The sequence below is a fragment of the Erythrolamprus reginae genome, chromosome 11, assembly GCF_031021105.1.
Source record: "Erythrolamprus reginae isolate rEryReg1 chromosome 11, rEryReg1.hap1, whole genome shotgun sequence".
NCBI classification, from domain to species: domain Eukaryota; kingdom Metazoa; phylum Chordata; class Lepidosauria; order Squamata; family Dipsadidae; genus Erythrolamprus; species Erythrolamprus reginae.
This window is the reverse complement of record NC_091960.1, coordinates 6,847,577-6,868,206: the sequence shown is the minus strand read 5'-3', so window position 1 is coordinate 6,868,206 and position 20,630 is coordinate 6,847,577. Positions and strand designations below refer to the sequence as shown.

General features: G+C 42.7%; 1 protein-coding gene across 2 annotated transcripts in view; it reads right to left on the bottom strand.

Annotated features, from left to right (window-relative positions):
- Positions 1–20,630, bottom strand: part of PHLDB3 (pleckstrin homology like domain family B member 3) — a 53,369-nt gene that overhangs the window by 7,318 nt on the left and 25,421 nt on the right. For both annotated transcript variants that reach the window (XM_070764763.1, XM_070764764.1), the window contains exons 5-11: positions 13,016–13,144; positions 10,461–10,616; positions 7,006–7,116; positions 5,065–5,148; positions 3,570–3,668; positions 2,194–2,287; positions 631–799 (exon numbers count right to left, since the gene is read on the bottom strand). In XM_070764763.1, coding sequence (XP_070620864.1) covers positions 631–799; positions 2,194–2,287; positions 3,570–3,668; positions 5,065–5,148; positions 7,006–7,116; positions 10,461–10,616; positions 13,016–13,144 — 842 coding nt within the window. The remainder of the gene's footprint in view (positions 1–630; positions 800–2,193; positions 2,288–3,569; positions 3,669–5,064; positions 5,149–7,005; positions 7,117–10,460; positions 10,617–13,015; positions 13,145–20,630) is intronic.

Genomic DNA, 20,630 nt, shown 5'->3' with positions numbered 1-20,630 from the left:
TCCTGGGAGGAAACAGGGCCGGAAAAGGTGGGGAGAAGCCTCCGTGGGGCCTCTCTAGGAATCTCCTGGGAGGAAATAGGGCCGGAAAAGACGGGGAGAAGCCTCCGTGGGGCCTCTCTAGGAATCTCCTGGGAGGAAACAGGGCCGGAAAAGGTGGGGAGAAGCCTCCGTGGGGCCTCTCTAGGAATCTCCTGGGAGGAAATAGGGCCGGAAAAGGTGGGGAGAAGCCTCCATAGGGCCCCTCTAGGAATCTCCTGGGAGGAAACAGGGGCTCCACCCTCCCTGTGCTTTCCCCAATCGCACACATTATTTGCTTTTACATTGATTCCTATGGGAAAAATTGCTTCTTCTTACAAACTTTTCTACTTAAGAACCTGGTCACGGAACGAATTAAGTTCGTAAGTAGAGGTACCGCTTTATTCTAAATAGATATGTAAATGATAATGTCTGAGATTTGGATGCATAGCTGTGTAATAATGACATGATGTTTAAAGACAAAAAACAATAAAAAAATAAAATAAATAGAAAAAGAAAACTGCAAAGAACAAAGTGAACAAGACCTTTAGTGAACCCAGGCTGAAGTTAAAGGAGGTGGACATCAATGGGATGAGAATGAGACCATGAACTGACCTGTAAGATCCTTGAGAAGTTCCTCCTACTTGCCTGGTCGTTGCCTGGCCACCCAGCAGCTGGTAAAGGGGCTTGTTGTAACGTGAGAATTGGAGGTTTGGACTTCCCAGATAATGACCGTTGCTTCCACTGGAGAGTTTAGCCACCAGAAGACTGGGATCCAAAGCGCCTGGAAGATACAAGTAGATGCAAAGTCTAGATAGCATCAATACTCTCAGAAGACATCTTAAAATCAACTCCATTTCGGTCCAGTTGCTAGTTAACTTTAAGCTTATGGCATCATGACTGTCCTACTGACCATGTTAGGACTGTATGTGAGTAGTCAAACACCTTTGCCTGCCCAAACTCTCACTCAGTGTTGACAATCAATGAAGGAAGAATATCCAATACTACAAATAATTTTGTGGAACCTCATTTAACGCATTGTATAGAACCAATAGTATTGTGCATCCTTCTTTTCTTAGTCTTTCTTTCTTTCTCTTTCCTTTATTTCTTTCCCTTCCTTCCTTCCTCTCTCCCTCTGTCCCTCCTTTCTTTCTGTCTTTCTATCTCCTTCCTTCCTTCCTTCCTCTCTCCCTCCGTCCCTCCTTTCTTTCTGTCTTTCTATCTCCTTCCTTCCTTCTTTTTTCTTTCCCTTCCTTCCTTCCTCTCTCCCTCCGTCCCTCCTTTCTTTCTGTCTTTCTATCTCCTTCCTTCCTTCCTCTCTCCCTCCGTCCCTCCTTTCTTTCTGTCTTTCTATCTCTTTCCTTCCTTCTTTCCTTCCTTCCTCTCTCCCTCCGTCCCTCCTTTCTTTCTGTCTTTCTATCTCCTTCCTTCCTTCTTTCCTTCCTTCCTTCCTCTCTCCCTCCATCCCTCCTTTCTTTCTGTCTTTCTATCTCCTTCCTTCCTTCCTTCCTCTCTCCCTCCATCCCTCCTTTCTTTCTATCTTTCTATCTCCTTCCTTCCTTCTTTCCTTCCTTCCTCTCTCCCTCCATCCCTCCTTTATTTCTGTCTTTCTATCTCCTTCCTTCCTTCTTTTTTCTTTCCCTTCCTTCCTTCCTCTCTCCCTCCGTCCCTCCTTTCTTTCTGTCTTTCTATCTCCTTCCTTCCTTCCTTCCTCTCTCCCTCCATCCCTCCTTTCTTTCTGTCTTTCTATCTCCTTCCTTCCTTCCTTCCTCTCTCCCTCCGTCCCTCCTTTCTTTCTGTCTTTCTATCTCTTTCCTTCCTTCCTTCCTTCCTCTCTCCCTCCGTCCCTCCTTTCTTTCTGTCTTTCTATCTCCTTCCTTCCTTCTTTTTTCTTTCCCTTCTTTCCTTCCTTCCTTCCTTTTTTCTTTCTTTCTCTCTTTTTCTCTCTTTCTCTCCCTCCCTCCCACATGCAATTCCAGGCCAAAAAAAATCAGACTAAACCATGGAACAACTCAAAGAGATCTTGAGAAACTCGGCTACCAGGTACGTTTTCAAACATTCTTCTTTGTGAGAAAATGTCATATTTTTCGTTTTTGGAACCACAGAGGGGGTATTCCACTGGCCCACGTGGTTCCCACATGGTCCACACCCACCCCAGTCCACGAGCTGAACCCATACCATGCATTGAAATGGGCCGTTGAGGAGATCGGGCCGGGGGGCGATCCCTGCTCCTGCGAGGCAGACTGGCGGTCCGTTGCAGTCCAATTGAACCCTGAGAGGGGGAAGAGAAGAATATAAAGGGAGTCTCCAAGCCTTTCCCAGAATGCAATTTGTTTCTGCATCCTTGGTGATGCTTGGATTTTGTCTTGATCTGTTCCCGAACTTGCTGATTAGTGGAATTCTGGATGCATCAAATGCAAACAGAATCCTGAAGATCTGCTTCAACATGCTAGCTTGGACCACACATCTACTTCACCCAGGTCAGCTAATTAGGAACATCTTCAATGCTATGTTGCGTGGAGGGCTGGGGAATTCTGGGAGTTGAAGTCTCCCTCTCCCTCTCTCAGCGAGGGGGCTGTGAGAGCGCTTTCTCCAAGTTCTTCGGGAACGCCTGCCCTGCCTCTACTGCAGCCCCCTCGCTGAAAGCTCGGGAGGAAAGCGCTCCCAGCGAAGGGGCTGCGAGAGGGGTGGGGCGGTCATTCCTGAAGTGCGCAGAGAAAACCCTCTCTCGCAGCCCCCTGGCTGGGAGCGCAGAAGTGGAGGAGGGGGAGAAGCTGCAGCCACCACCGCGGGAGAAATGAGAGAGAGAGAGAGAAAGAGGGGGGAGAGTGAGATAGCAAGAGAGAGAAGAGAAAGAAAGCAAGAGAGATAGAAAGAGCAATAGAGAGAGAAAGAAAACAGAGAAAGAGAGAGAAAGAGGGGGAGAGAGATAGAAAGAGACGGACAGAGAAAGTGAGAAAAAGAGAGAGAGGGCAAGAGGGGGAGAGAGAATGAGAAAGAGAGAGAAATGACTCTTGATTTAAAGCATATGGTAAAAAACACCTAAATAATAACAAAGAAAAAAAAACCCAGCCGTTTGTGTGTGTGTGTGTGTGTGTGAACTCTTGAATAGCTCACCTGTTATTGGAAATGGTTCAAGAGTACACACACATACACACACACACAAGGAGGGAGGAGACAGGGATGGAAAAAGAGGAGAAGATAGTAATAATAGTAATAGATTTTGGTTTTGTTTTATTATTAATTTCTTTTAATAAAAAAGAAGGGAATTGTTTTCGTATGTATGTATGTATGTATGTATGTATGTATGTATGTATTTATTTATTTATACATACATACATACATACATACATACATACTTCTATGCCGCCCAGTCCCAAAGGGACTGCCGCTCAGACACTATACTTTTCCGCCCACACCGAAAAAAAATTAGAGGGAACATTGGTCCATATATCTTGGCCACGGTTAAGAATCACAATTCTATAGAAATAAACACATGTGATAGAAGAGCCAACTTCGCCACCCCTGGCCTAGGCCAAAGAGACAGGACATACCTTGACAGAACTGCAGACGGAGAAGACACAGGAGGACGAATCCGATGGGTCGGAACCCAAGACAATGACTTTCCGGTCTGTTTTTTGGGTAAAAGTAAGCTGCAAAGAGACAGAGACAGGCACTTATCAATATAAAGCCCTACATGGCATAGGAACGCCTTCTACCGCACAACTCCCAGCGACCGGTGAGGTCCCACAGAGTTGGTCTCTTTAGGGGTCCCATCAGCTGGTGGGACCTAGGGGAAGAGCCTTCTCTGTGGGGGCCCCGGCCCTCTGGAATCAGCTCCCCCTGGAAATTCATACTGCCCCCACCTTCCTCATTTTCCGAAATAGTTTAAAAACTCATCTTTGCCGCCAGGCCTGGGGTTTCCTTAGACCTTCCCCCCTGACCAATGAATGCTTTAGTTTGACTGTTGAATGATACTGATAGTTTTTTTAATTAGAATTTTAAGATTGTTTTTTTAATGTATTAATTTAATTGTGATTATTGTTTCTTGTTTTTCGGTACATGCTGTGAGCCGCCCTGAGTCCTCGGAGAGGGGCGGCATACAAATCCAATTAAATCCAATTAAATCCAATCAAAATGTGAGCAGGTGGAGGTTCCTGATTACCTCCGCTACTGGTGCGGTGGTGTGCACAGCTGTGAAATCACATAATAATAATAATAATAATAATAATAATAATAATAATAATAATAATAATAATAATAATAATAATAGAAACATAGAAGACTGACGGCAGAAAAAGACCTCCTGGTCCATCTAGTCTGCCCTTATACTATTTCCTGTGTTTTATCTTAGGATGGATATATGTTTATCCCAGGCATGTTTAAATTCAGTGACTGTGGATTTACCAACCACGTCTGCTGGAAGTTTGTTCCAAGCATCTACTACTCTTTCAGTGAAATAATATTTCCTCACGTTGCTTTTGATAATAATTATAATAATTATAATAATAACAATAACAATAACAACAACAACAACAATAATAATAATAATAATAATAACAACAACAACAACAGAATTGGAAGGGACCTTGGAGGTCTTATAGTCCAACCACATGGTTGGGCAGGTGACCCTACACTACTTCAGATGAATGGTTATCCAACATCTTCTTAAAAACCTGACTCCAACCACTGTGTTTCAACGCCCCTCTCCCCCATAAAAATTGCATCTGTTAAAATTTAGTGCTCTACAGCAGTGTTTCCCAACCTTAGCAACTTGAAGATATCTGGACTTCAACTCCCAGAATTCCCCAGCCAGCAAATGCTGGCTGGGGAATTCTGGGAGTTGAAGTCCAGATATCTTCAAGTTGCCAAGGTTGGGAAACACTGCATTAAAGCCATGAAAAAAGGGGGACAGGGTAGCCATCTTCTTCCAGACGTGCCCTTATGTGCAGAGTCCATAATAATATCCTTGTAAATGTGGCATGTAACCATGGGTGCCTTCAAGAAGAGAGAGATAGAGAAACATGACAAAGTCCTAGAGAGGCTTACCTTGGTCACACCCTCCTTATTCTCTGACAGGTCCTCCCCGTTCGCTGCATATTCCTGGCTCATATCCATAAGGCGACTTTTCTCCTAAACACAGACAAACGAGTCATTTCTTTGTGATCGGAAAACCATTTTGCAAGGTTTGGATAAGTTTCTGCTCTTTTGGCTTCACTGTGCTGCCTCCTAATGTCAGGACTTATAGTAAACCAGTGTTTTGGGCAACTTGAAGATGTGTCCATTTCAACCTGCAAGATGTACGGACTTCAACTCCCAGAATTCCAGAGTGTGGACTTTCAACTCCCAGCTGGGTAGGAAATTCTGGGAGTTGAAGTCCACACAAATGGAATTCTGGGAGTTGAAGTCCATACATCTTCAGGTTGAAGCCTACGCATCTTCAGGTTGCCAAGTTTGAAAGTGGTAACTGTTACAAGCCGGATTTTTTTTTTTAAAAAAACATATAAACAGTAACCTGTCTCTCTTTCTAAAGAAAGAATCCCCTTATATACAGCACTGGTGAGACCACACTTGGAATACTGTGTTCAGTTCTGGAGACGTCACCTACAAAAAGATATTGACAAAATTGAACGGGTCCAAAGACGGGCTACAAGAATGGTGGAAGGTCTTAAGCATAAAACCTATCAGGAAAGACTTCATGAACTCCATCTGAATAGTCTGGAGGACAGAAGGAAAAGGGGGGACATGATCAAAACATTTAAATATGTTAAAGGGTTAAATAAGGTCCAGGAGGGAAGTGTTTTTAATAGGAAAGTGAACACAAGGACAAGGGGACACAATCTGAAGTTAGTTGGGGGAAAGATCAGAAGCCACGTGAGAAAATATTATTTTACTGAAAGAGTAGTAGATCCTTGGAACAAACTTCCAGCAGACGTGGTTGGTAAATCCACAGTAACTGAATTTAAACATGCCTGGGATACACATATATCCATTGTAAGATAAAATACAGGAAATAGTATCAGGGCAGACTAGATGGACCAGGAGGTCTTTTACTGCCGTCAGTCTTCTATGTTTCTATGTTTCTAAGAAGGCATGATGTATAAAATAAAATATTTCCTAGACATTTAATATATATATATATATATATATATATATATATATATATAAAAGGGTATCTGTATCTGTACCCTTTATATATATACAGTATATATATATATATATATATATATATATATATATATATATATATATACTGTATATATATATATATATATATATATATATATATATATATATATATATATATATATATACATATATATATACTGTATATATATATATATATATGACGGTCTTGGTATATTCGGGTTTCTTCCCGTGTAGGATTTGGAAATTTCTGGCGACGTTTCGATGAGGTCTCACTCATCATCTTCAGGCTGGTGTCTCTGTCTTTTTTCTCAGGCGAAGAGTCTCAGTCTTCGCCTGAGAAAAAAGACAGAGACACCAGCCTGAAGATGATGAGTGAGACCTCATCGAAACGTCGCCAGAAATTTCCAAATCCTACACGGGAAGAAACCCGAATATACCAAGACCGTCATACCTGTACCCGTGAAAATCTACGAAAACATATATATATATATATATATATATATATAGATAGATAGATAGATAGATAGATAGATATAGATATAGATATAGATATAGATATAGATATAGATATAGATAATATATAAAGGGTACAGATCTAATCCAGATTCAAGAGGGAAAGTTCCTCCCCAAACAAACCACATCCAGGAACCCAGAGAAATGTCACCCTGGCAGATTAAACCACAGATTAATCAGAGAAGAAGGTGCTTGGTTGAGGGATTCAGAACTCAGAGCCTTGAAAGCGTGGGAAAGTAGGTAGGCAAAAAAACCAAACAAACAGAAAACTGTGTGTGGAAACCAGGATACTCAAAGTTTCTTGGCAGAGGGGAAGGGATTCCTTACCGCATTGAGATGGCTGACAGCCTCTCCCTCTTCTTGTGAAAACCTCTGGCACACACCCATCATTTGTTCTTGTGTTAAAAGGGCTTGGCCTTCCAGCTGCTGCACCATCTTCTACAGGGGTGGAGAGAAACTTGGTGAAGGCAAAAAATAATAATCTAGGATTTCAAGAGAGATAGTAATTCTCCCTTACAAGACAGCCCCTGTTCAAAAGTGACAGGTGCCGTTCAGAGAGAAAAACCAGAAATACAACTCTGGAATCGCCAACCCACTGCAAAATGTTTTTGCGGGTGACTCGTCTACCTTTTTACTTTTGTGGTTAAAGAGTGGTGCATTGTTTAAAACGCAGCACAACAGGCTACAAAACCAAAGGCTCTCAAGGCGAAAGCAATTTCGCCAACCGCTGAAGATTCCGACAAGATAAAAGCAATCCCATTGTTTTCTATTGTCTTTCGTTTTGAACGCTAAAAAATTCCAGAATGTCTTCAAAAAGCAAACTGGCAAGAATTTTAAGGCTTGGACCCAATAATTACAGGTTGTTTGGTTTCAAGTCTGCTTTCTCAAATATCCAAGTTCAACTAGATCTAGGTTTGAAGTCAAAATAAAACATTTCCAGAATTATTAGCTATTACTGTATTTTTCGGAGTATAAGATGCAGGGGACCATTATTTATTTATTTATTTATTAGATTTGTATGCCGCCCTTCTCCGTAGATGATAAAAACAACATGTAACAATCCAATCCAATACTAAAATAACTAAAAAAACCCTTATTATAAAAACCAAACATACATACAGACATACCATGCGTAAATTGTAAAGGCCTAGGGGGAAAGAGGATCTCAATTCCCCCATGCCTGACGGCAGAGGTGGGTTTTAAGAAGCTTATGAAAGGCGAGGAGGGCGGGGGCAATTCTAATCTCTGGGGGGAGTTGGTTCCAAAGGGCCGGGGCCGCCACAGAGAAGGCTCTTCCCCTGGGTCCCGCCAAGCGACATTGTTTAGTTGACAGGACCCGGAGAAGGCCCACTCTGTGGGACCTAACTGGTCGCTGGGATTCGTGCATCAGAAGGCGGTCCCTGAGATAATCTGGTCCGGTGCCATGAAGGCCTTTATAGGTCATAACCAACACTTTGAATTGTGACCGGAAACTGATCGGCAACCAATGCAGATACACCTATAAGATACACCTTAGTTTTGGGGGAGGAAAATAGGGAAACGAACCTGCTTAACAGGTATTCATCTGGCTAGCATCTTTAATCTGGTCAGTTTCAGCACATTATTTTGTCCACTGGTTAGGGCTTTAAAAAAAACTTATTCAGGGAGTAACAATGAAAGAGCTTGCAAGTCAGTAAGAGCTGGGAAAATCATAAGCACCTGGTTATGGCTGGAAAGAAACATTGAGAGCAAGTAGAGCAATGAAAAAAACCCCCTGCAAAGACTTAGGGCTTGGAAAACATTCTTTGCAAAGAGTAACAATGAAAGAACCTGCAAGGCAAGAGCTTGGAAGATCGTTAGTACCTAGTTGGGGCTAAAAAAAAAAGCTTAGGAAAAAAAGCTGCATTCAAAGACACACCTGAATTTTTCAGCCTCTTTTAGGGAGGAAAAAGGTGTGTCTTATTTATTTATTTTATTTACTTATTCGATTTTTATGCCTCCCTTCTCCTTAGACTCAGGGCGGCTTGCAACATGTGAGCAATAGCACTTTTTAAGAGAGCCAGCCTCTTGCCCCCATAATCTGGGTCCTCATTTTACCCACCTGGGAAGAATGGAAGGCTGAGTCAACCTTGAGCCGGTGATGAGATTTGAACCGCTGACCTACAGATCTACAGTCAGCTTCAGTGGCCCACAGTACAGCACCGTACCTGCTATGCCACCCGAAAAAATATAGTATTTTGGTGCGCAACCTGCGATGTTCGTTTATCAATAACATCTATCATGAATGAAGCACAAATATACATGTCCCAGGATAATGAGACCACATTTGGAATACTGTGTTCAGTTCTGGAGACCTCACCTACAATAAGATATTGACAAAATTGAACGGGTCCAAAGACGGGCTACAAGAATGGTGGAAGGTCTTTAGCATAAAACGTATCAGGAAAGACTTAATGAGCTCAATCTGTATAGTCTGGAGGACATAAGGAAAAGGGGGGACATGATTGAAACATTTAAATATGTTAAAGGGTTAAATAAGGTTCAGTAGGGAACTGTGTTTTTAATAGGAAAGTGAACACAAGAACAAGGGGACACAATCTGAAGTTAGTTGGGGGAAAGATCAAAAGCAACGTGAGAAAATATTATTTTACTGAAAGAGTAGTAGATCCTTGGAACAAACTTCCAGCAGACGTGGTTGGTAAATCCACAGTAACTGAATTTAAACATGCCTGGGATAAACATAGATCCATCTTAAGATAAAATACAAAAAAATAGTATAAGGGCAGACTAGATGGACCATGAGGTCTTTTTCTGCCATCAGTCTTCTATGTTTCTATAATGCTCCAGAATCCAATTTGGGTCGGTCACCGGGAACAGAGGTTTTGTCTTCTGAACTTTCGGACTTGTGCTGGAACCCATCTCCAGGGAAGTTCTCTCTGCTTTGGGCTATTTTGTATGTAGCTTTTTAGATGTTGATTGGGGTATTGATTATTGGGGTGCTATTAAGTTGTTGGCAATGACCCAGATTGGAGCCAATAACATTTCTATTTCTGCCCTTCCAATCATTTGTAAAAGATGGCCTTATCTACTCGTTTCCTTCCAAACGTATTCGATCAATTTCTATAAATTAAAATGACCTTTAAAGCCCTACATGGCATTGGACCCGAGTACCTCCGGAACCGCCTGCTACCGCACGAATCCCAGCGACCGATAAGGTCCCACGGAGTTGGCCTTCTCTGGGTCCCGTCAACTAAACAATGTCGTTTGGCGGGCCCCAGGGGAAGAGCTTTCTCTGTGGCGGCCCCGGACCTCTGGAACCAACTCCCCCCAGAGATTAGAACGGCCCCCACCCTTCCTGTCTTTCATAAACTACTTAAGACTCACTTATACCGCCAGGCATGGGGGAGTTGAGACACCTTTCCCCCAGGCTTTTTTATGCTAATGTGTTATTTGGTTTTTTAAATAATGATAGGGTTTTATATGTTTTTAATATTAGATTTGTTCCACTGCTATATTGTTTTTATTGCTGTTGTGAGCCGCCCCGAGTCTTCGGAGAGGGGCGGCATGCAAATCTAATAAATAGATAGATAGATAGATAGATAGATAGATAGATAGATAGATAGATAGATAGATAGATAGATACATACATACATACATACATAGTAAACAGCATTTCCTTTGACAGTGCTGGCTCAGCATCATTGATACTGATGTCCAACGTAACTGGAGGAAATCAGATTGAGGAGGACTTACCGGGACAATCATGAACTTGAAATTGGATCAATAAGAAGACCACTTCTCACCTTCCTTTGGTTAATACTGTTCTGCAACTGGCTGATCTCTTCGGTCAGAGCGCGACAAATGGCTTCTTTTTCCTCTTCTAGGTGGCTTTCGCGTTCTAGTTGTTGGAATTCCAGATCTTCATAACATCTGAGGGCTCCTTCCAGCATCTCAGAAGTCTAGGAAAGAATTAATAAAGTAGAATTCTTCACTGGCCAAGTGAGATTGGACACACAAGGAATTTGTCTTTGGTGCATAAGCTCTCGGTGTACATAAAAACATACATTCATCAAGAATCATAAGATGCAATACTTTGTAAAAATCATAGGATACTAAATAAGCTATCAAAATCATACTAGGAAATTAATGTATTTTTTGTATAAGACGCACTGGAGTATAAAAAACACCTTAGTTTTGGGGGAGGAAAATAAGGGGGGAAAGTCTACCTGCCAGGTATTCAATTGGCTAGCGTCCTTAGTCTGGTCAGTTTCAGCACATTATTTTGTCTCCTAGTTAGGAGTGAAAAAAACTTTTTCAGAGCAATGAAAACAAGCCTGCAAAGACTTGGGGCTGAAAAAAAAACTTCTTCAGAGGGAGTAGGAATAAAAAAAATCCCACAAGCCGAAAGATAATAGCACCTCACTAGGGCTGAAAAAACCTTTTTCAGAGGGAGTAGCAATGAAAACAAGCCTGCAAGCCGGGAAGGGCTGGGGGGAAAAGCTTCAAAAAAAAAAGCTACATTCTGAGTATAAGACGCACCCAAATTTTCAGCCTCTTTTAGGGGGGGGGGGGATCTTATAGTCTGAAAAATACAGGGAATAAAACAATTATAAAGATCCAAGCAACAAGGATATAGCCATAAGTAAAAGAGTTACCATCCCTGGAGTTGATCTCCTCAAAGAGGACCTTCCAATATAGAAACATAGAAGACTGACGGCAGAAAAAGACCTCATGGTCCATCTAGTCTGCCCTTATAATATTTCCTGTATTTTATCTTACAATTGATATATCCACGTCTGCTGGAAGTTTGTTCCAAGGATCTACTACTCTTTCAGTAAAATAATATTTTCTCATGTTGCTTTTGATCTTTCCCCCAACTAACTTCAGACTGTCCCCTTTTTCTTGTGTTCACTTTCCTATTAAAAACACTTCCCTCCTGAACCCTATTTAACCCTTTAACATATTTAAATGTTTCGATCATGTCCCCGCTTTTCCTTCTGTCCTCCAGACTATAGAGATTGAGTTCTTGAAGTCTTTCCTGATAGGTTTTATGCTTAAGACCTTCCACCATTCTTGTAGCCCGTCTTTGGACCCGTTCAATTTTGTCAATATCTTTTTGTAGGTGAGGTCTCCAGAACTGAACACAGTATTACTCCAAATGTGGTCTCACCAGCGCTCTATATAAGGGGATCACAATCCTACTTGCTTTTCCTACCGCCTGACCACACTGCTCACCCATTTTGAGACTATCCGAAATCATTACCCCTAAATCCTTCTCTTCTGAAGTTTTTGCTAACACAGAACTGCCAATATTTTTTTTAAAAAACGAGTGTGTCAGATTCAAAACTCTGGCAAATCCATGTAGTCAATTGCAACCTTCAATCAAGAGACACAACCACATCTGAAGTCCTTCCACCAAAATCAGACCTCTTCATATTCCAAAACTGAGCCCGTATCGCTCAACCTAGGTAGGATCGCTTTGTCAATATTGACTGATCTCAACAAGCTAAGGCAGGACAGACCCATTCAAACTCGCCCTGAAATTGCAAGATCAGAGACAAGACTAGGCGGTCAAAAGCAACGGCGCAGAAGAAGACAAGTGCTAAACACCTTCTGTATCAGGAGAGCACAGTTCCCATGTGATTTAGGGGTAGTGATTTCTGACAGCCTCAAAATGGGTGAACAGCGCAGTCAGGCGGTAGGGAAAGCAAGTAGGATGCTTGGCTGCATAGCTAGAGGTATAACAAGCAGGAAGAGGGAGATTATGATCCCGCTATATAGAATGTTGGTGAGACCACATTTGGAATAACACTGTGTTCAGTTCTGGAGACCTCACATACAAAAAGATATTGACAAAATTGAACGGGTCCAAAGACGGGCTACAAGAATGGTGGAAGGTCTTAAGCATAAAACGTACCAGGAAAGACTTCATGGACTCAATCTGTATGGTCTGGAGGACAGAAGGAAAAGGGGGGACATGATCGAAACATTTAAATATGTTAAAGGGTTAAATAAGGTCCAGGAGGGAAGTGTTTTTAATAGGAAAGTGAACACAAGAACAAGGGGACACAATCTGAGGTTAGTTGGGGGAAAGATCAAAAGCAACATGAGAAAATATTATTTTACTGAAAGAGTAGTAGATCCTTGGAACAAACTTCCAGCAGACGTGGTAGATAAATCCACAGTAACTGAATTTAAACATGCCTGGGATAAACATATATCCATCGTAAGATGAAATACAGGAAATAGTATAAGGGCAGACTAGATGGACCAGGAGGTCTTTTTCTGCCGTCAGACTTCTATGTTTCTATGTTCATGGACATGGACTATCTCCTGCCGAACGCTGAATCGAACTTACCTCCTGGAGTTGCTTCTGCATCCGTTCGCGCATCGATTCCGGCTGGTTGTTTAGGTGGATCTGAGACTCAGCATGTTGCCTCTGGAGTTCTTCCACCCTCTGACGTTCTCGTTGCAGACGTGCCTTCTCCTGTCAAAAGAGAAGTGCTGGGCAATGAAAATATATCCAGCCACTCCTGCTGCTAGGAACGGCTACACCTTCCTCTCCCTGAGATGATCAATGCACTGATAAGACTGCCTGGGAGGCCTTCTTCTCACCAATGGGGCAACCTCCCTGTTGCATGGAACAACTCCCCTACTTGCTACAGGCAATCAGGAACTCCAGCAGGTAAATGAGCAAGCTGGAAGAGGAGGCATGGATTACTAGGTTCGTGGAGTGCAGGGAATCCTTGGCTAGCGATCGTAATTGGAGGTGGAAACGGTGTCGAAAGACAATTTATTTCTTTATTTATTGGATTTGTATGCCGCCCCTCTCCGTAGACTCGGGGCGGCTAACAACAGTGACAAAAAACAGCATGTAAATCCAATACCAAAACAACTAAAAAACCCTTAATGTAAAACCAAACATCCATACATGCAAACATACCCTACATAAATTGTAAAGGCCTAGGGGGAAAGAATATCTCAGTTCCCCCATGCCTGGCGGCAGAGGTGGGTTTTAAGGAGCTTACGAAAGGCAAGGAGGGTGGGGGCACTTCTAATCTCCGGGGGGAGTTGGTTCCAGAGGGTCGGGGCCGCCACAGAGAAGGCTTTTGCCCTGGGCCCCGCAAAACGACATTGTTTTGTTGACGGGACCTGGAAGAGGCCCACTCTGAGGGACCTAACCGGTCCCTGGGATTCGTGCGGCAGAAGGCGGTCTCGTAGATACCCTGGTCTGGTGCCATGAAGGGCTTTATAGGTCATAACCAACACTTTGAATTGTGACCGGAAACTGATCGGCAACCAATGCAGACTACAGAGTGTGGGTGTTACATGGGCATTTTTGGGAAAGCCCATGATTGCTCTCGCAGCTGCATTCTGCACGATCTGAAGTTTCTGAACACTTTTCAAAGGTAGCCCCATGTAGAGAGCGTTACAGTAGTCGAGCCTCGAGGTGATGAGGGCATGAGTGACTGTGAGCAGTGACTCCCTGTCCAAATAGGGCCGCAACTGGTGCACCAGGCGAACCTGGGCAAACGCCCCCCCTCGCCACAGCTGAAAGACAATGCAGTCAATAAGTCGATTTCTGCCCTTTTTTCCATGCCAGTCATCAAGCGAGATTCTTAATGATTTAACAATAAAATTATTAAATGAAAGTACAGTGGTACCTCTACCTAAGAACGCCTCTGCTTACGAATTTTTCTAGATAAGAACCGGGTGTTCAAGATTTTTTTTGCCTCTTCTCGAGAACTATTTTCCATTTACAAACCCGAGCCTCCGAAACTGTAACTGGAAAAGGCAGGGAGAAGCCTCTGTGGGGCCTCTCTAGGAATCTCCTGGGAGGAAACAAGGCCGGAAAAGGCAGGGAGAAGCCTCCGTGGGGCCTCTCTAGGAATCTCCTGGGAGGAAACAAGGCCGGAAAAGGCAGGGAGAAGCCTCCGTGGGGGCCTCTCTAGGAATCTCCTGGGAGGAAACAAGGCCGGAAAAGGCAGGGAGAAGCCTCCGTGGGGCCTCTCTAGGAATCTCCTGGGAGGAAACAAGGCCAGAAGAGGCAGGGAGAAGCCTCCATGGGGCCTCTCTAGGAATCTCCTGGGAGGAAACAAGGCCGGAAAAGGCAGGGAGAAGCCTCCGTGGGGCCTCTCTAGGAATCTCCTGGGAGGAAACAGGGCCAGAAAAGGCAGGAAGAAGCCTCCGTGGGGCCTCTCTAGTTTTCCATGACTCTTGAGATCAGGGATGGCCCAAGCATTCTATGGAAAATAATACTAGCAACTGATAAATATGTTGGAAGAAAGCAGAATAGAACTTGCTCCACAAAGTTTCCTCCTTGTTTGGACGGTATCATTCCATGGTTTGGTCACTAGGTGGTGCGGGACTTAGACTCTTGGTGAAGTTTGGCGTTTCCCCTATCCCTGTTCCTATCCTGTGGTTATGCCTGAGCCCAAAGACAACACAATGAGGGCAATTCGAGTGCAGTTCCTTATTTGCTTACACCTAATAGATTCTTGCCAGACTAAAGTTATAACCTTCTAGTCCAGCGGTAGGCAAAGTTGGCTCTTCTATGTCTTGTGGACTTCAAGTCCCAGAATTCCTGAGCCAATCATGCTAGCTCAGGAATTCTGGGAGTTGAAGTCCACATGTCACAGAAGAGCCAACTTTGCCTACCCCTGTTCTAACCTAATACAGTGGTACCTCATGATACGAACCCCTCGCCATACGAACAACCCGAGATACGAACCTGGGGTTCGGAAATTTTTTGCCTCTTCTTATGAACTTTTTCCGTCTTACGAACCCGCCGCCGCGAAACCCCGCCACCCGGCTGTCACCTTTTGAAACAGCCGGGGGGCTTCTCAGCATCCTCCTGAACCCGAACGCCAAACCTGAACTTCTGAGTTCGGCGTTCGGGAGGCTGCCGAGAAGCCGCCCGGCTGTCGTCTTTTGAAACAGCCGGGGGGCTTCTCGGCGGCCTCCCGAATGCCGAACCCGGAAGTTTGGCAAAAGTTCGGGTTCGGGAGGCCGCCGAGAAGCCCCGCCGCCCGGCTGTCGCTTTTTGAAACAGCCGGGGGGCTTCTCAGCGTCCTCCTGAACCCGAACGCCAAACCCGAACTTCCGGGTTCGGCGTTTGGGAGGCCGCTGAGAAGCCCCCCGGCTGTTTCAAAAGGTGGCAGCCGGGCGGTGGGGCTTCTCGGCGGCCTCCCGAACTCGAACTTTTGCCAAACTTCTGGGTTCGGCATTGACAGAACGCTGAGAAGCGCCCGGCTGTTTCAAAAGGTGACAGCCGGGCGGCGGCGGTTTTTTGCGTTTTTCCCCCCTTGCACGCATTAATTCATTTTACATTGTTTCCTATGGGAATCAATGTTTCGTCTTATGAACTTTTTGCCTTACGAACCTCCCCCGGGAACCAATTAGGTTCGTAAGACGAGGTATTACTGTATATAGGGGAGGTTCTAGGGAGTAACAATGAAAGAGCTTGCAAGTCAGTAAGAGCTGGGAAAATCATTAGCACCTGGTTATGGCTGGAAAGAAACATTGATGCTCTTCTTCCCACCCCCATAAAGTTCAATACTGTACAGTCTCGTCTTTGAACCCTCTCTGGAATATGCTGCCTCCTCCCACAGAAGCCGCAGTGCTATTGCTGACATTCACACAAACACACACAAACACACAACCTTCTCCAGCGGCACATTCCATGGCACCTGTTCTTGCTGGAGAGGAAGACATTAAAATTTCTAACCAGCTTCACGGCCTTCGTGCGCTCTCGTTTTATTCATCTCTCCACTTCGCCAAGCCAGTTTGCATATTTACAACATGCAAAATGACAGCACGGAAACATTAAACAGAGGAGACGGGTGAATAACTGGATGGGTGGGTTGGGAGGCCTTAAGACTCCCAACCCACCCATCCAGTTGTGTTATTTATATATCCTCTTGCCCAATCCCTCCGCTGTGTTTTGTATTTGCTCTTTAAAGCTTTAGGATTGTGATGGACACTAGAGAATAAGATAGATGACCTTGACGGGAGATATGTGAGCTATGTACCAAAGCAACAAAGGGAAAAACATACATTAAGTTCAAAACAAAAAGAAATATGCGGAAGAGACTCAGATGGACGCCTCCCTTCATATTAGAAGAGCAGATAGAACACAATCAGTCTTGCATAGTTGTTATTGCAGCCTCTCTCAATAAAAACAACCTTAGCTTTCCTATGGAGTTGAATTCTGGTCTGGTCTATCTGGTGGGATTCACCACTATAGGAGTCCTGGTGGTTTAGTGGTTGGAATGGAGTACTTCAGGCAAATTCTGCCCACAGCCTGGAATTTGATTCAAGGTTGACTCAGCCTTCCATCCTTTCGAGGTCGGTCAAATGAGGACCCCGGTTATTAGAGACAATAACAGTGTTTCAATACGTAGAAACATAGAAGATTGACGGCAGGAAAAGACCTCATGGTCCATCTAGTCTGCCCTTATACTATTTCCAGTATTTTATCTTAGGATGGATCTATGTTTATCTCAGGCATGTTTAAATTCAGTTACTGTGGATTTACCAGTCACGTCTGCTGGAAGTTTGTTCCAAGGATCGACTACTCTTTCATCAAAATAATATTTTCTCATGTTGCTTCCGATCTTTCCCCCAACTAACCTCAGATTGTGTCCCCTTGTTCTTGGGTTCACTTTCCTATTAAAAACACTTCCCTCCTGAACCTTATATAACCCTTTAACATATTTAAATGTTTCGATCATGTCCCCCCTTTTCCTTCTGTCCTCCAGACTCTACAGATTGAGTTCATGAAGTCTTTCCTGATACGTTTTATGCTTAAGACCTTCCACCATTTTTGTAGCCCGTCTTTGGACCCGTTCAATTTTGTCAATATCTTTTTGTAGGTGAGGTCTCCAGAACCGAACACAGTATTCCAAATGTGGTCTCATCAGCGCTCTATATAAGGGGATCACAATCTCCCTCTTCCTGCTTGTTATACCTCTAGCTATAAGAGAAGTGTTTTTAATAGGAAAATGAACACAAGAACAAGGGGCCCAATCTGAGGTTAGTAGCGTGAGAAAATATTATTTTACTGCAAGAGTAAGTAAGATGCTTGGATAGATAGGTAGGAAGGAAGGAAGGAAGATAGATAGATAGATAGATAGATAGATAGATAGATAGATAGGTGATAGATAGATAGATAGATAGATAGATAGATAGATAGATAGGAAGGAAGGAAGGAAGATAGATAGATAGATAGATAGATAGATAGATAGATAGATAGATAGATAGATTTACTTACTTACTTACTTACTTACTTACTTACTTACTTACTTACTTACTTACTTACTTAGTCCAATACATAATACACATTGAAGAGAACAGATATGTAATAATATAAATAAAGAAAAGAATAGAAGAAAAGATATAAAAGTATAGGTGAACATATTTGAAAGGAAGAAAAGATAAATGAGATAAGGAGAGACAATTGGACAGCAGACGGAAGGCACACTGGTGCACTTATGCACGTCCCTTAATAGACAGACAGACAGACAGATAAGAAGGGAAGAAAAATAAACAAGCCTGGAGAAGAGGTCAACGGGGATGTTAGAGATAAAAGGTGAACGTTCGGTCCAGCTGGACAATGACCTTCGAAAGAGATACAGAAATCACGAAACAAAGTCCATCGCTTCCAGCAGTTTAAATTCCTCCAGAGGAGCGGAGGCCCATTCTCCCCAGCCAGCATGGGAATTCAGTAGCTTTGCTAATTTTAACTTTGCTAATTTTTTCAACTACCAGCCTCTTTGTTTTTAATTTATACACGTCCCAAGCCCCAGAGGGAAGGCGGGATAGGAAGCAGGGAGACTACTGGTTGCATTTTATCCACTGGTAGCTGGAGAGCTATGAGGGACATACATACTACTGAAACCCAACAACAAGGAATAAATACAGGACTTGCAAGCCAGTCAAACATTAAAGAAAGGGAGGCAGCTGTTTTAAACAGGTCTTGCTCTGAGATGGTCTCGCTCGACACAAGAGTCCTCAAACCTGGCAATTTTAAAGACTTGTAGACTTCAACTCCCAGAATTTTCCAGCCAGCAAATTCTGGGAGTTGAAGTCCACAAGTTTCAAAATTGTCAAGTTTGAAAACCTCTACGTTAGCTAGAGCAGTGTTTTTCAACCAGTGTGCCGTGGCACACTAGTGTGCCGCGAGACATGGTCAGGTGTGCCGCGAAGCTTAGCAAGAGAGAGAAAGAGAGAGAGAGAAAGAAAGAAAGAAAGAGAGAGAAAGAAAGAAGGCAAGAGAGAGAGAGAAAGCAAGAGAGAGAGAGAGAAAGAGAGAAAGAGAAAGAGGGAAAGAAAGCAAGAGAGAGAGAAAGAAAGCAAGAGAGAGAGAGAGAAAGAAGGCAAGAGAGAGAGAGAGAAAGCAAGAGAGAGAGAAAGAGAGAAAGAGAAAGAAAGCAAGAGAGAGAGAGAAAGAAAGAAAGCAAGAGATAGAGAGAAAGAGAGGGAGGGAAGGTGGGAGAGACAAAGGCAGCAAAAAGAGGAAGGGAGGAAGAGAGAACGAAAGAGGGATGGAGAGAGAGAGGAAGGAAGAGAGAGAAAGAGGGAGAGAAATAGAGTGAAAGAGAGGAAGAGAGAGAATTTTTTTTGTCCAAACTTTTTTTAGCTTCCCCCCCCTCCCCTCTCCGTTCAATGTGCCCCATGATTTTGTATATGTAAAAAATGTGCTGTAGCTCAAAAAAGGTTGAAAATCACTGAGCTAGAGGATTGAGCTGTGGTCATTTTGCTTCCACTTCTACCTCTTTGGGGCAACCATCCAGTCCAGCAACTCTTGCTGAAGCAAGATCTAACTATCAACTGAACTGGAATTGAAAGAGGACAAGCTACGATCTACGGAAGTCTGGAAGGAGTTGGGGGGCCTATAACTAAACTAAACTAAACTAAACTAAACTAAACTATGCTGTCTGGTGGGACCTAGGGGTAGAGCCTTATCTGTGGTGGCCCCGACCCTCTGGAATCAACTCCTCCCGGGAGATTCGAATTGCCCACACCCTCCTTGCCTCCCGCAAGATGTTAAAGACCCATCTACGCTGCCAGGCATTGGGGGACTAATCCTCTCCCCCCCCCCCTATCTTTCTGACTCTAGCATTTAAGAATGGTGTGATTGTGTAGAATTGAATGTTTTTTAGTAATAATGGGTTTTTAAATTAGTTTTAATATTGGATTTGTATCATGTTGTATTTTGTTGCTGTTGTCAGCTGTTCCGAGTCCTCGGAGAGGGGCGGCATACAAATCTAATAAATGATGATTAGGATTATTGTGATGATTATGATTATGATGATGGTTATTATTATTATGATGATTATGATTATTATAAACTAAAATAAAATAAAATAAACTACTTCAGTCCAGAAGTGAAGCTGCAAGTAGAGAATTTTTGAGTGGGTGGGAGAGGAGAATCGTTAAGAAAACCGCTGCTACAATAGTAAAGACAGGAATAAAATGTGAAAGGATGGATCAAAAAGAATATAGAACGATGTAACATAATATATGTATCTATAAAGAGGTGATATAAGAAATGTAGCATATACAAGATATCGGGTTCAAATCTGTATTAAATTATGGAAACGTTGTTTTCCTTTAAAAATTCGAAAAAATTAATACACTATTTAAATAAATAAATTTATTTATTGCCATTGTCAAAAAACAACGAATTGTCATTGGCAACGAAAGTCGTGTGACACTCAGAGACCAGTCCCACCAAACATTGTTATTACTGTTATTATTTAAATAAAATAAAATAAAATAAAATAAATAAAATAATAAAATAAAATAATAAAATAAAATAAAATAAAAATAAATAAAATAAAGTAAAATAAAAAAATAAAATAAATTAAATAAATAAAATAAAATAAAATAAAATAAAAAAATAAAATAAAATAAATAAAATAAATAAAATAAATAAAATAAAATAAGAAAATAAAATAAAATAAATAAAA